At 38.4% G+C, this 14179-nt stretch overlaps 1 protein-coding gene across 6 annotated transcripts in view; it reads right to left on the bottom strand.

The window, feature by feature from the left end:
- Window positions 1–14160, bottom strand: part of IDE (insulin degrading enzyme) — a 52865-nt gene extending 38705 nt beyond the window's left edge. For 2 of the 6 annotated variants that reach the window (XM_050976491.1, XM_030240919.2), the window contains exons 1-5: window positions 13783–14009; window positions 5468–5649; window positions 3867–4074; window positions 2827–2996; window positions 493–615 (exon numbers count right to left, since the gene is read on the bottom strand). In XM_050976491.1, coding sequence (XP_050832448.1) covers window positions 493–615; window positions 2827–2996; window positions 3867–4074; window positions 5468–5649; window positions 13783–13871 — 772 coding nt within the window. In that variant the 5' untranslated portion in view covers window positions 13872–14009. Of the gene's footprint in view, window positions 1–492; window positions 616–2826; window positions 2997–3866; window positions 4075–5467; window positions 5650–7388; window positions 7545–13782; window positions 14010–14063 lie in introns of those variants that run through there. The other 4 variants (XM_030240915.2, XM_030240914.2, XM_030240916.2 and 1 more) reach the window with 4 other exon arrangements.
- Window positions 14161–14179: the final 19 nt, after the last annotated feature.

Below are 14179 nucleotides of genomic sequence, written 5' to 3'. Positions count from 1 at the left end.
AAAGCAGAGGGTTCACTATATACTAAAATGTTGTGAACTGCAACATTTTAGTATATAGTGCATATTATTCTATTAAAATAGAATATTATGCATATTATTCTATTAAAAGCCACCAATTTTTATGCATAGCAGCAAAATAAACATTAATTTCATCTTCTTTATTTAGTACAGATTTACAATTGCCAATGTGATTCTTACTGTGAAAGTTTCCATGTAAATTCCTCAGTTAACTTGCTCTTGATTAGATAAAAAGCTCACTTTCTTCCACTCATACTCACCATCTAAGCATTACTGTGAAACACCATACAAATACTAGTCTGCCAGCACATTTTCAAAAAGGAAACAGTTTTCAACACACTGTTATTAAGCTTCTGGCAAACTAATGTAAAATATCATCTCAGCTGTGGAAGGCTCTAAGCAGTTGGAACCTCCATTTTTTTTTTTTTTCAAGTATATACATAAAGTCTTACTCAACCGAGAGAACAAACTCACCTCTTCCTAAGACACAAATAGCCATTAAATTTGATGAATAATAAGTAGAATGGAACTTCAGTAGCTCTTGCCTTACATCTATTCCTTCTTGGGTTGGTCTAGTTTCCAGAGTGAATTTATTCCCTGTAACATGAAAATAATTAACAATATGTGATGTTTAACAATATTTAATGTTATGAACTTACAGATCAAAAAGAAATATATAAATTAATCAGTCTGATTTCCTTTGGATGGATATTAATTTTAAAAATAATCAATAAGCATAATAAGAAAACTCACTCAATACTGTCCTATGTTTTAAATATTTTGTCTATATTCCTCACCATATGCAGACAAATTAAATTATTAAGTTCTAGAGACCCTACTCTGTTTACTCCAGCAGCATCAATACATAAGATAAAATAACATAGTTGAAGTTTCAGTTGGTAACTGTGCTGTTACAGTACTGGAGGACATTAGGAAGCAACAGTCAGAAGACGCCTTGCAGCTGTAGGAAAATGGACACTAGGCAGTGCAGAAGTGCCTGGAAAATGATGGAGAAGAATCACCATCACAAGCATTAATTCAGGGAGATCAGTGAAGGATATCTGAGGAAAAATGCACACTTTGAAAAAGAAAACAGGAAGGTGCATTTGTTTCTATGGACAGACAAGGAATAATAGAAGGTCTGCTGACCAAACAGAGGGCACAGCAATGAGGAGTAACCTGAAGCACCAAATGGAGTAATTCCTGTATTCTGCTAGATTAACAACATCTCAGCTGATCAAAGGGAAACAATAAGGCTGCCAAATGCATCACAGTTGTCATCTCTTTGGGTAATAAAAAACATCAAAGATGAGCTCTACTTCTGCCAAGTCATACCTACTGGAAAGCTATGTGCTATAGTTTAATTTCAGAATCAGAACCTAATCTAAGGAGAAAGAAATATGACTATTACCATTGAATTTGAGCACATTTTGGGTATTCTCCCCAAGAAAACATTTCACTTGTGTGAGCTAGACAACCTTCTTAAACAGTACAAAATTATTTCTGCAATTTCCACTTATGTTTTCTGTGTGCTACATAGAAATTAAATAATGCCTTCAGTAGCAGAGGTTACAGAATGTACTTTGAACACCTGCCTACTAATGCACAGCTCCCAAGGCTTTATTTTAAAATTTACCTGTTTGGAAAATGGAGTTTTAGTTTTATACAGAGCCTCTTTTTACTGGTCAACAAAGCAATAGCTGCTCTTCTGGCAGGTGGCTACCAGACCCATAGATATGCTCTCCATCAACAGATGTAAAGGTGTATCTTGTCTTTTTAGAGACAGCGGAAGAAACCACTGCCTTAAAGCCCATTATCTGCTCTCCCATCCTCCTACCATACCAAATATTTGAATCAATTATTCATAAAGCAAACTGACCCATCCACAGAACATATTTTTTGCACACATTATACCAAATGATCAAACAGTGCAGTCCTGTTACTTCAAAGGTTTCAAAAATAAATTCATGTAAAAAATAACTGCTATCAACAAAACCACCCAACATTTAAACCAAGCATCAAACATTTGTGGCTTTGTCCAGAACCATGGTATCTTAACTTTAATGCTTTTTGAACTGAGGTTTAGCAGTGTTTATTTTAAATTGTTACTAAGCATTCTGAGAATAATTAAGCCTGAACAAAAAAACCAAACAAACAAAAAAAAACCCAACTACCACAAAAAAAAACCAAAAAACCAAAAAAAAACAAAAAAAAAAACCCACCAAAAAAAAAAAACCACAAAAAAAAACAACCAAAAAAACACCACCAAAAAACCAGCAGTAGGATTGGGATTTGGGATTTGTCCAAGATCATTTTGTCTGTCAGTCTCCTACTGTAGGGTTCTATGTTCTAATATTTGTTTCTATATTCGTATTCAGTAATTTTCACAGTATTTTGCTGATTTAACCTAGTCACTGTCATCTAGTCTAAATGCAATATTGAAAAAACAAAAAGCATGTAGTTAACAACAATTTAAACACAATTTGTTCACATTGTTATACACAAAGATTTAACAGTACCAAATGATGACCAAATCCAGTAACTGGAAAACAGCACTCACTGCAGTAATTATGAGAATCATAAAGGTTTCTTCATCACTGTACTGAAAGACTTGGATGACTCTTTTTCCTATGCTACTGTCTAGCTCTGTTTGGTCTACGATGTGAAAAATGTGATAAAGCACCATAACAGACATGTATGGAGAGGAAAATAAGAGAACTGTTACAGTCTCTCTTTAGCAATTTTATATAAACAATAATGTTATGTATGTTACACAGAATGCCACTGGATAATTATATTCTGACAAACCTGTTCCAAATTTACTGAAGGGATGGTTGGGGTTTCCAGTAGCCTTCTCCAATTGAAATAACCTCCAGGCATCATTCATCAGATTCTTCTCATGCTCAGAATCAACAGCATTCACTTCCCTGTCTTTGCAACTTTCATCAAACAGGGGGCACAGGAAAAACTGGGCAAATCTAAAGAGAAAAAATTTAGTTCAAGTCAAGAGTACTGTACATAACAGAAAAGTACTGCACTGTAACAGAAAAGTATAAAACTTAGTTCCTCCTGAAAACAGCTGAATACATTATTTTTTAATGCAGAACTTACAAATTCTTTAACAGTTTTAACACTGATTTGATATCCTTATTTCTCAATTTCTTTGTTTATAAATGCAGACAACAACATGTTCATCATCTAAGGTAGTACAAGAATCAAGAGCCTCACATCACAATTCCCACAGTGAAAATTTCTCCTATTCTGAGTTTTAGCTTCAAGAGGCTCTTAATTTCACCAATCAAATAAGTCTTGCCAGACATCCAGGGAGAAGCCAAAGAGAAAACTCACTCTACCTCACTGGCTGCACATCTTTCAATTTCTGTCCCCTCCCACAAAACACTAAGATTTCAGCAAGTTCCCTCTACTAAGAGCATCCTTAAATATTTCTAGACTTCACCCTTGTTTTGCTTGTCTTAAATATTTCTAGACTTCACCCTTGTCAATAAGGATCCCATGGGAAGCACAGAATTTGATTGCACCATCCCAGTGTTTGCACAATGTGTAAATTCATGATCATGATCATATTCTATGCCTCACAGTTCCAAAAATATTCAGTGTAAACACAACATTTAAACTTCAGAAATTCTGTTTCAATTAAGAACTCTCCTAGATGAAAAAAATTTGAGTAAGACTTTCAAACAGAAAAATACGTGGTTATCAATTTTAACAAAAGATGGTTTTTACTCTTTTTTAATATCATAATGATAGAACTATCAGAAAACTTTTACAGTAATAAATTCAAGTAGAACATCATAACAAAAATTTAAATACTAAAAAATGTTGTTTACCTGTCCAGGGCACCTTCTAGATGTTCATGTGACACATCAAAGTAATAGTTGGTATGTTCACCACTTGTGAAAGCATTTGAGCTCCCAGCATGCTCACTGAGAAATTGACTGTACTCATTCTCTTTTGGATATTTCTTGGTTCCCAGGAACAACATATGCTCACAAAAATGACTAAGCCCAGCAATGTTGGGAGGATCAGACAAGGATCCTGCAAGAGAAAAAATTTCATGAAGCTATTTAGAAAAGTAATACTAAAACATTAAGTCTTTTAAAGTACTCTATATTATAATATGTTGCTTCAGGCAATTGTATCAATTCTGTGGCTGTAAGAAGACACTTGTGCAACGACAGTCAACTAAAATTATTCCTCAAAAAATATTTTAAAATTTAGAATTATTAACAGAACCAATTAGTGTCTCAAATTGCCTCTCCAGATCAGCTTGCATTTCCTTATACAGATGATTTTCAATTGAAGTCCATGACTCATAATCTGTAAAGACCTGGCAAATCACACTGTTCTGAAATCTATACCTTGACTTCAATAAATGCATTGTGTTAAGAGGCAGCAATTGCCAACCATAATTAAAGAGGTAATAATCCTGTGGGTTATAGGATGAGTGATAACCTGTAATTGCCTGAACACAAGCAGCTATGGATGACCAGCTAGTAGGTGTGAAGGCAAACAGATTAAAAGACAACAATGATTTGGAAGAATGGAAACAAAAAGGCAGAAGTTGGAGAGTGGCAGTCCCATCTCTGAGTGTGCAGCAATGTGCAGCAGGACAGTGGAGATGAAGGCAGCAGATCCATCTCCTCCAGCACACGTGTAGGAACTGGATGCTGCAGTTGGCTATCACTGTCACAGGACCTAAACAAAAACCACATTCAGGATGCTCTGAACTAGATAATGATCTGGGACATCCATCCCTGCAGCTAAAAAGGCCAGAAGTTTTGCAAGTCCATCTATTACTTCTGCCCTAACACAAAGAGCAGCAATAGCTCCCATCTACAGACATGGCAATTAGTTTATGCACACATTGCATCTTACCTTCCAATCAAGTGAAAAACTACAGAAGCTTGAGATATACCTCAGATATAAGAAAAGGCTTCCATTATTCCCAAGAGTCAAAGCAATTGCCTCCCCCTTCTATTTCCCCTATTTCTGTTTGCACACACAGGCACCACTGAAGTTAGGAAGTGCCTCTCCAACTTCTCTAGCACTACAGCATTTTCTCACCTCTACACATCAACAACTTAGCATGGAAAAAAAAGTCTGAGATGACAGATGGAGCTGTCTGAAATAATTGCACTTGCACCCACCCCTTTTCTGCTTACAAAAGATCTTTCATAACATGAAACTTAATGGTTAAAAGCAGTCTTTCAACTGACTGAGCTACACTTGAGTAAACACAGAGTACAGTAAGAGCATTTAGCTCCAATAATTTTGAACTTGATTTGTCAAAGAATTAAATAAACTATAAATTACAATAAAAGGCTATGCTGCCAACTGCGTACCACTCCTGTCAGTTTATCTGCATCAAGATACTAGAACCTGAAGCATTTTTATTAATGACATAATTAACACAATATGAATTGAATACCTATGTGGACATCAAGTGCTGCTGAGGACTTATCTGTGGTGGGGTCACTAATGAGAAGAGCTTTAATGCCATTTGCCAATTCCAGTCCACGATATTCTCGTTTATCCTCAGGTGATTTGATAATTTCATTTGTTATTCTCTTAATAGCTGGATTGTTCATTTTGTTGTTTGACTCCTGAAACCTTAAGGAAAAAAGAAGAAATTTCTTATTATTTTCACTTAAGTCTTGCTAATTTTTTAATATTATGTTAGACAATATAGGGCAATACCAACAGCTGGAAGTTCTATTACATGCAAAATTCACTGAACTTGCCTAAAATTCAGATCCTGAAAGATACTGCTGCTAAAACAAAAAGGAAACCTTGAAGACCAAGAAACACAATAAAGATGTAGATCACATAATTGAGTGCTTCAAGTATCACATTAACTGTAATTGAAACAACCCAAACTTAATAAATGCCAATCCCTTATTCGATTATGATAAAAATTAAATCAAATGAAGCATATACTGCTATCTCAAGTATACTTTCAAACTTCAATAAAGTATTTCATGTATCTGAATTGTTGATTATATTAGGAGTGTTGTAACTCTGATGGTCAAATAAACAAAATTTTACTAACAGACCACTGGATTTGTACACTCAAGCAAGAAACAGTAACATTGTTTACAATAGTGCCACAAAAATACAAAGACTATTGAACTGCCATGACAAACAGGAATAGTCTCACTTATTTAAACTCCTACCATTAGTTTAACAGATGCTACAAGATACCCTTCTTTAAAGGCATAATTCTGAAATGCTAAGAAACTGTGACTGATTCAGAATCTGAATGGCTCCAAGCAAAAGCTATAAACAGTATCAAATAACTTTTTAAAATGCGCAGTTCAATGCATTTTAGAAGGAAACATATAAACTAGTAAAACATCATTCTCTCACTATGAAATACTTTAAAAAACAAATTTAAGCACTAAACAGTAGCTGAAATGCTAAATTTTAATTTTGTGTGCACTCTCATTTAAACTGGTCATTTATCCACTAGTTTAACCCCTAACCCCCCGCCCCAGGCTAATCCTGCATGGAACGTCTATGGGCCTTCTTCAACTGAAAAAATGCATATACCATTGAAATACAAAGATTATTCTAAGTACCATATCTCTGCTTCTCTGCATCAACAGCACTGATAGAAGCCATTAAAAGATGCCTCCATGTTCAGAGTTTTAAGAAATACTCTACTAAACTTAAGCTACTGTGTAAAAATTTTTAAGTGAGTGTGGATACTTTTCATATATTAAAATCAGTAACTAAACTTTTCTTAATTGTTTTTCACTTGCACACAGGCTGGATTGACAAATCTAAGTATGCAGGAGAACAGAGACATCCCTTAAGCTCCTGATTCCATGTCTGCTAAGGAGCACCTATACCTCAGTTTTCAGCTAGAATATTCTATCTCAATAAGATACTAGTTGCCTGTCAGAAGACACATATATACTGTAAACTATTCGAGTTGTGGAGTTTTTAAAAATGTTATACAATTTCCTTAACACCTGATATCTCCTTGTATTTCTATATCACATCACTAAGTCACAGAACTTTACTGTTTGTTCAGATGACTCATCTTTCCAATGTGAATCATCAAATTACGCAGCTATGAAACCTTATGAGATTTCAACTGGTGTCTTATGAAGCTGTACACCTCCACTTCATTTTATTATGATTCCCTAGTTCTGCCTCCTTCATAGGCTACTTCCAGATTGGTAGTGAAATTCCACTACAGGAAAAAGCTACAATTTTCAAAAGGACAACATTAGTAATTAAGCCTTCAAACCAAGGACTGAAATTTCTATCTCCACCTTCACCGTTATTTCAGTGGGCATTGTGAATACAACATTCTCTAACTTCAAATGGGTTTGCATGATTACCTACGATTATTTTGCTGCAAAGTGAATCATAGTACCAGACAACTTGAATAAAAGCAAGGCCTGATCAACTATGCAGTACTCCTGGAGGGCAAATACATCAAGAGGACAAGACCAACACCTTCCTGCTTACGTGCTGTTCCTTCTCCTGATGTGTTACTACAATACAAAAGTGAGAAAAAAAATTTTCACTTTGGAGAGAACTTCTATACCATTATGTTTTCTTAAGGCGTAAACTGTAAGACTGAATACTAAACATTCCCTCATATGACTGTTTTCCTGTGCAGCTTTTAAGTAAGTGCAATTGCTTTATAAAATACCACATTCCATTCTTTCCCACCAGAATCCTAAAACTCTATAAATCACTTTTTGACAATAGAACTGCTTTTAACCACCGGTAAAAAAAAAAAAAAACAAAAAAAACCAAACCAAACCAAAACACAAAACAAAACAAAAAAACCCACACCAACCAAAAAACAACAGCAAAAAAAAAAAAAAACCCAAACAACAAAAAAAACCCAAAAACCCCAGAAATCCTGTACTTATTGAGAAGTAGCTTTTTTTCTAGGAACATGTTCAGAAGCTGTCCTAAAGTCCATCTGCTACAGCTACTTGCTGTACTGTCATTACAGCAGGCACTGGATGCTGCTGGTCAGTAGCAAAACAATTCTTCCACAAAGGAGGTGCTATGTTTATTGCAGAGCTAATAGCCTAACAAAAACATTAAAAGAAATATTGCCTTACTACTTTCATAAAGCAGAAGCAACCGAGAAAGATCCGATAAAGCCAAAATAGCAGGAACAATACGAAGCATTACTGCGGCAGTGGAAATTTTTCCACTCAAAAATTACAGGTGGAAAGATTACAAAGGTATAAAGAAAAAAAGAATAGGGATGTCTGAGCTGAGAACAGTGTCCCTATTCAATGAAGAGGAAATATTCTTCCTCCTCATCAAAACTATTTCACTTGTACAAGAAAAGTATGATTTAAAACCAACACCGAATTTTCAATTACAGCACTTCTAGTGAAATTATATTCTCTTCTTTGAGGTTCCATTTTTGTAATCATTTCCAGGCAGGCAGTCCCTTGGAAGCAGCAAGGCTCTCTGGGGATGCCAGGTTTCACCTGCAAACAGAGTATTACAGAGTGGGATTAAGTGATATATGATTCTCCTTCACTATTTTAATCTCTCAGAGTTATTTTAGCGAAGTTACTTTAATTAAAAATTAGCCTGTGTAGTCAAATCTAAGTCCAATGTTTGAACAATTAAAGGACCATATTTGAAAACCAATTAACAGAAACTCCTGAGGGTTGCTTCAATGCAAGAATGTGACTAGCTAATAAAAATATGACCCCCAAGGCACAAACTCCAAAGTGCTTCTCAAGTTATTTTTTGTCATGACAGTACGCACACACTGAAGTCAAGTACTAGTATGCAGGTCTGCTCCAGATGAAAGACAAGTTACCATCTCAGCAGGTTTTGATTCTTGCTTTCTATCAGTTGCCTTAAAATTCACATTTGCTTCAAGTTTTTATGCAACTAATTGCTTACCATTTACCAGAGTGAAGTGAAAACTTCACTGAGTGAGAACCTCCGTTCTGTCCTGCAAGGGAGTTACCATTGGTAACATGTTCTCTGTGCTGTTTACTAATCTATCTTGGTTTACATGAAGACTTCTCCAGCTGCCAATGTATGGAGTGAAAGAAGTGCTGTGTGCTTTGGCAGGAGGCCCGGCGCTGCTGTTTTCTCACCTCTTACAAGGATGACAGCACCTGAGCACTCTGGAGGAGTCCATGAACTTCAGCCCCAAGCTCGTGGCTTTGCAACAACCAAATAAATCTGCATTCTTGCACAGGTCTGCACCCCTCTTTTTTGTCTCTTGCACCTACTCCTGATCATGACAGCAGTAGAATTATGTTATCAGTAAAACAATTAAGAATCTATCTACTCCCTTAATATTTCCATTCACCTGTATGTTATAATTTTTTTTTTTTTTTAGACTAAACTGTAGGCAGGAAAGTTAAATCAATTCAGGTTGAGCATTACCAAAAGGGATTCTCCAGGAGACTACCCATAATTTTTCAGGTTACATGTTCATCAGTCATTCTTTTAGACACTTAGAGATTAAAACACCTCACAATTCAACATCCATAAAGCATCAGTCTTGTGTGAATTTGCTTGCCATGAAGCTAGAGAATGTATAAGATCCCAGCACATTCCTGATACTAATCTAAATAATTCTGATTGCATGCACAGGCAGACAGACTGCGTAAGTAGGTAACGTGCTCAAAACGCTAACATGTTTTATCACTTTTAAACTCATCAGGAATTCAGCCTACTACTTCATACACAAAAGGTCCAACTACAAAGCCCTGCAATGATTTAATCAGTGTTCCCAAGTTATTAAGAACAACTAATCACGCCAAATCAGGCAAGTCTGAAGATGATGAATATTTATAAGGTTTTGTTATGTAGTTCATTTTGAAGAAATTCTAAAGTCTCGCTACAATTAAAGCATTTTCAGAACCTCAGTCTGCAGCTTTTTGCCACGTCTGTAATTGACTCAGAAAATTCCCTCCTAATGATGGTGGTCAGGGCAGATGCCTGCCATGCTCTGGTTTCCCAGAATCCAGCTTCTAGATCACAGCAGTAAAACTTGGTCTGCCACAGGCTGCACTGCCAACGTGACAGCAGAAACACTGGTGTGTAACACCGGTGTACAGGAATTACCAGTAGCATTAATGAGACCACACCACGTGTGACCTTGGCTAAAACAAGGGCCCTCCCTGGTAGTTTCACATGTGAGATCAGGCCCCAGCTGAGTAACTGGCCTGATAATTACAATGATGCTCTAGACAAATGAGATGGGATATACAATCAGACACCACAAAGCTAGTTTACTGCCCTACATCTACAGTCCTTAACTTGACCACTCCACAGTTTCCAAAGCAGTGGGTAAAAAAAAAAGTCAAACAAAAAGGCAGGACCTGATACAATTTGATGCTACACAGAGCAATAAAGGATAATAAGGGGTTTTTTTTATCTCTCAATTATTTGAGCTTACTTTTCCTACGTCCTCAAAAAAAAATTGCCTCAAACAATTCATCCAAACCTCCAAAGTAAACAATCTCTAACCACATTCACCAGAAATAGAACAATTAATCTTTCCCTAACAATTCTTTGCTTCAATATTTTACAAAATTCCAAAAGGGTTTTGAAGCATTTGATTATTTGGAAGACCTGGGGGACAAGGGGGGGGAAGGTAAGTCAAATTATCTGGTCTTAATCATTAGATATCATTAAAATATAGTATCATTAAAATTTTCACAGATCTGGCAAATTACTTACTAGTGTAAGTAATTTGGCTTACACCAGTATTTTCAAATTGCATGTTAAGAACATGACTGATCAGACTAGTTTCTGTGCTACGTGACCAACTGCTTCAAAGCATATTTTACAGATTTTCCTAAGAAATGTATACTCATTAATTCAATTAATTGCTTTATTCATTGAATACTTGCAGACCAGGGATTCTCATTCTCTCTTCCTCCCCGTGACATGTTTCCTCCATCACCCTACAGTTGCAGGGCTTGCTCCACAACCCCAGGACAGTGCTGGTGTCTAGCACGTGGCCCTGCACACACAGCAGGAAATGTTAAAGTGGATGCTACAGGAGAGATCTCTGTGCTTCATTCTAACTGTGTTCTGATGTGTGTTTCATAGATTTTATGTGCAAGTAGCACATCAGATTGCCCAAAACTCTCCGTAAAGCCAAATCACATAATGCTTTATGCTACCATCTGTCTTATACCCTCAAAAAGAAAAACCTGCAAGGTTTGAATTAAAAAAACCAAACCAAAAAAAAAAAAAAAAAAAAAAAAAAAACCAAGATAACAAGATGAGATTTAAAACTTTAGTTGTACTGCATAACAACAAGAAATTCACAGAAAGATGAGAGAACTGGCAAGAAAATCTGATCTAGCAACAAAAACAGAGAGAATTCAGAATTCTGAATCATTAAAAACACTGTAATCCCACATTAAAAACAACTGTTTATCTAACACTAGAGCTTTGACATGACAAACAAAGCCATAACAATGAGCAGTTTACAAGAGTCAGCGGTGTGTTTCAACAAATGAAGTCCTGGCAGTTCACCTATTTTGTAGTTTAGTTTTTACTATTTTGGACAATTCTGGTTCTACTCTTAAAATTATAAATAAACTCTGAGCTCTACTGCATTCTTTTCCATATCAATTGTTCAGGCAAGCTACAGTTCTTACTCATTCCAAAAACAAAGTGCAGAAGGTAAGATTTTAATAGAAAGCTGTAGTGAAGCAACTTTCAAACAGGATCAATCAAAAATCACCTTATTATATACATACAGTACTACATGATAAGAACATTTTATCAACTTACAGGCATCATAAAAGGTGAAAGCTAAGATACTCACTGACAGATCATGCATATACAAATACACAACCAGACACAAAACTCATCAAAAGCAATTTCTCTAGATTTTTATTATGAACTTTTTCATCTCTATGCTGTTAGAAGACTGGACACCAAAGTTACTACTAAAGCATCAAATACAACAGAATTAATATATTAAAAACGGTATACCCTATTGCCATCAATCCCACATGCCATTTCTGAAGTGATTTGATGGTACTTTTAGTAAATGACTTCAACAACAACCAGCAATGACCCTTATAGCTAGGAGCCTAAGACCTTCCAGTACAGTGAAACACTGGAGGTAATGAACTTCTTGTCCCTTCCCTCTTTCTTCTGGATCGTACAGGGGAGGGGAGTGCTTCTGTATTCATGTGCAAAATAAGTTACATACTTGACACTTCAACAAATTCCCAAAGGTGCCATTTCATCCAAGGGATTAGACCACAGCCTTACACTGACTGAAGCAGAAAGCGAGCAAAAATAGCAAGCAAACATAAGACTCCTTCTAGGGACTTCCCAAATAGAATAGATAATTTTAATTCTGTACATCAGATGAAAGTAAGGTAAATTGTAAATGCGAAATTATCTGCTACTTGACATAAAGATGAAAGTTGAAAATGTTATGAAAAGAAAAAGTTCAAGCATGAACAAATTACAGAGATGGAAACGAGGAACATGTAACTGAAGAAAAAGATTCTTAATTTTCACATGAAAGAACCATGCCTGCTCTCATTTCATTATCATTTATGTAAATCCTAATTCACAATTAAAATTAAATGGATTATTAAATCATGGTTGTAGGCAGTATGAAAACACAACAGGCCTACTCCCATACATAAAGTTAAATTCAAGTACTGCATATATTCACATGCATAAAAAGGAGTAATCTAGCAAGACAAACTACAGCCTGAGAAAAGCATTGGCTGTTCTCTACACTGTGGATTACTTTTACAATTCTGAAGCATAAATAGCAATAATGAACAGTAACGGTGCATCCGAATTTTGACACTCGAGCGCCGACAGTATGAGTCATCACAACTCACTTTTTTCCCCAAAAAGATGCTGCTTTTGACGTCTCTAACTCGTGCAGTGTTAAATATAGGTTTGGCTACTAAGGTAACAGATACAGTGTTAATTAAAGAAAGAAAACAACTCAGCCTTTGTCCCTGACCCTAGCTCCCTTCCCGGACAAACTTTGCCGAGTTGTTACGCAGTTTAAATTGCCCCTAAAAGTGAGCTGTGCCAAGCCTCCCGCCCGCTCCTCCCTTGATCCAGGTTAGTCGCGCTCTCTTCACCGGAGCTGGTGACTCTGGTAACACAAACACGCAATAACAAGACCCGCACAATGCCACTGCCAGATAACTCGTGAGAAACTGAAGAGGCCGCTCCCATCAAGTTTGGGTAACTGAGAGCAGTCTCTTCTTAAAGATTTTAAACTTTTTTTCTTTTCTTTTTTATAATTATGCCTTAGGAAGACATGGCAAGTGAAGTAACACGACAATTCAAGGAGGTTTTTTGAAAAGGAAAGAGAACAAAGCAAGCCCCCGGGCAACGAAAGCCACACGGCTGATGACCAAGCCTGCTTTCACAAAGGAGGTGCAGCTGCAAACACCGGAGCACGTCAGTGCGGGCTCTCCCGGGCAGCAGAGCAGGACACAAGGCAGGGCTCAGGCCTCCTCGGCACACACGGCCCCGCCGCCCCCATCTCGCCCACCGCCCGCCCGGAAAGCTCCGGCGCCGGCCTCGCTCCGCGGCCCAGGCTCCCCCGGCTCCCCGCCGCACTCGGGGCAGGGCGGGCGCTCCCATGGACTCACAAGGTGCCCCCGCCCGGCCGCGCCGCCGCCTCTTACACAACACCGCGGGGGCTCTCCGGCCTCACGGCCCCGGGTCACACGGCCCCGGGACCCGCGGCCCTGCCCCGGCGCCGCCGCACTCGCACCGTACCCGAGAGAGCTCCGCCGCCAGCCCTGAGGGAAGGAGCGCGTCCAGCCCGGCAGAGCACGGCTCAGCACAGGGAACAGCCACTGCCGCATATCCCTGGCGGCCCCGCCGCCAGCACCGGCCTTTCCCCGCCGCCGCCGCCCGGCCCGGCTCCGCTCGCCTCAGCACGCGCCGCTCCCCGGCGCCATGTTCTCCGCCCGCCTCCCCCCGCCGCCCGGCCAATCCCTCCCGGCGCCCGCGGGGTCCCGTCCGCCCTCCGCGCCCGGGCCTGGCGGGACCCGTACCTGGGGGTGCCGGGAGCTGCCGCCTCTGCCGCCGGGAGGGCCGGGGCTGAGGCTGAGGAGGGGGCCGGGGGCCTCTGGGAGGAGGCGGAGGCGGTGGAGGGGGTGGGTGGCTGGGC

Source organism: Serinus canaria, chromosome 6 (genome assembly GCF_022539315.1).
Source record: "Serinus canaria isolate serCan28SL12 chromosome 6, serCan2020, whole genome shotgun sequence".
Classification (NCBI taxonomy): domain Eukaryota; kingdom Metazoa; phylum Chordata; class Aves; order Passeriformes; family Fringillidae; genus Serinus; species Serinus canaria.
This window is presented reverse-complemented; position numbering and strand designations above follow the sequence as displayed.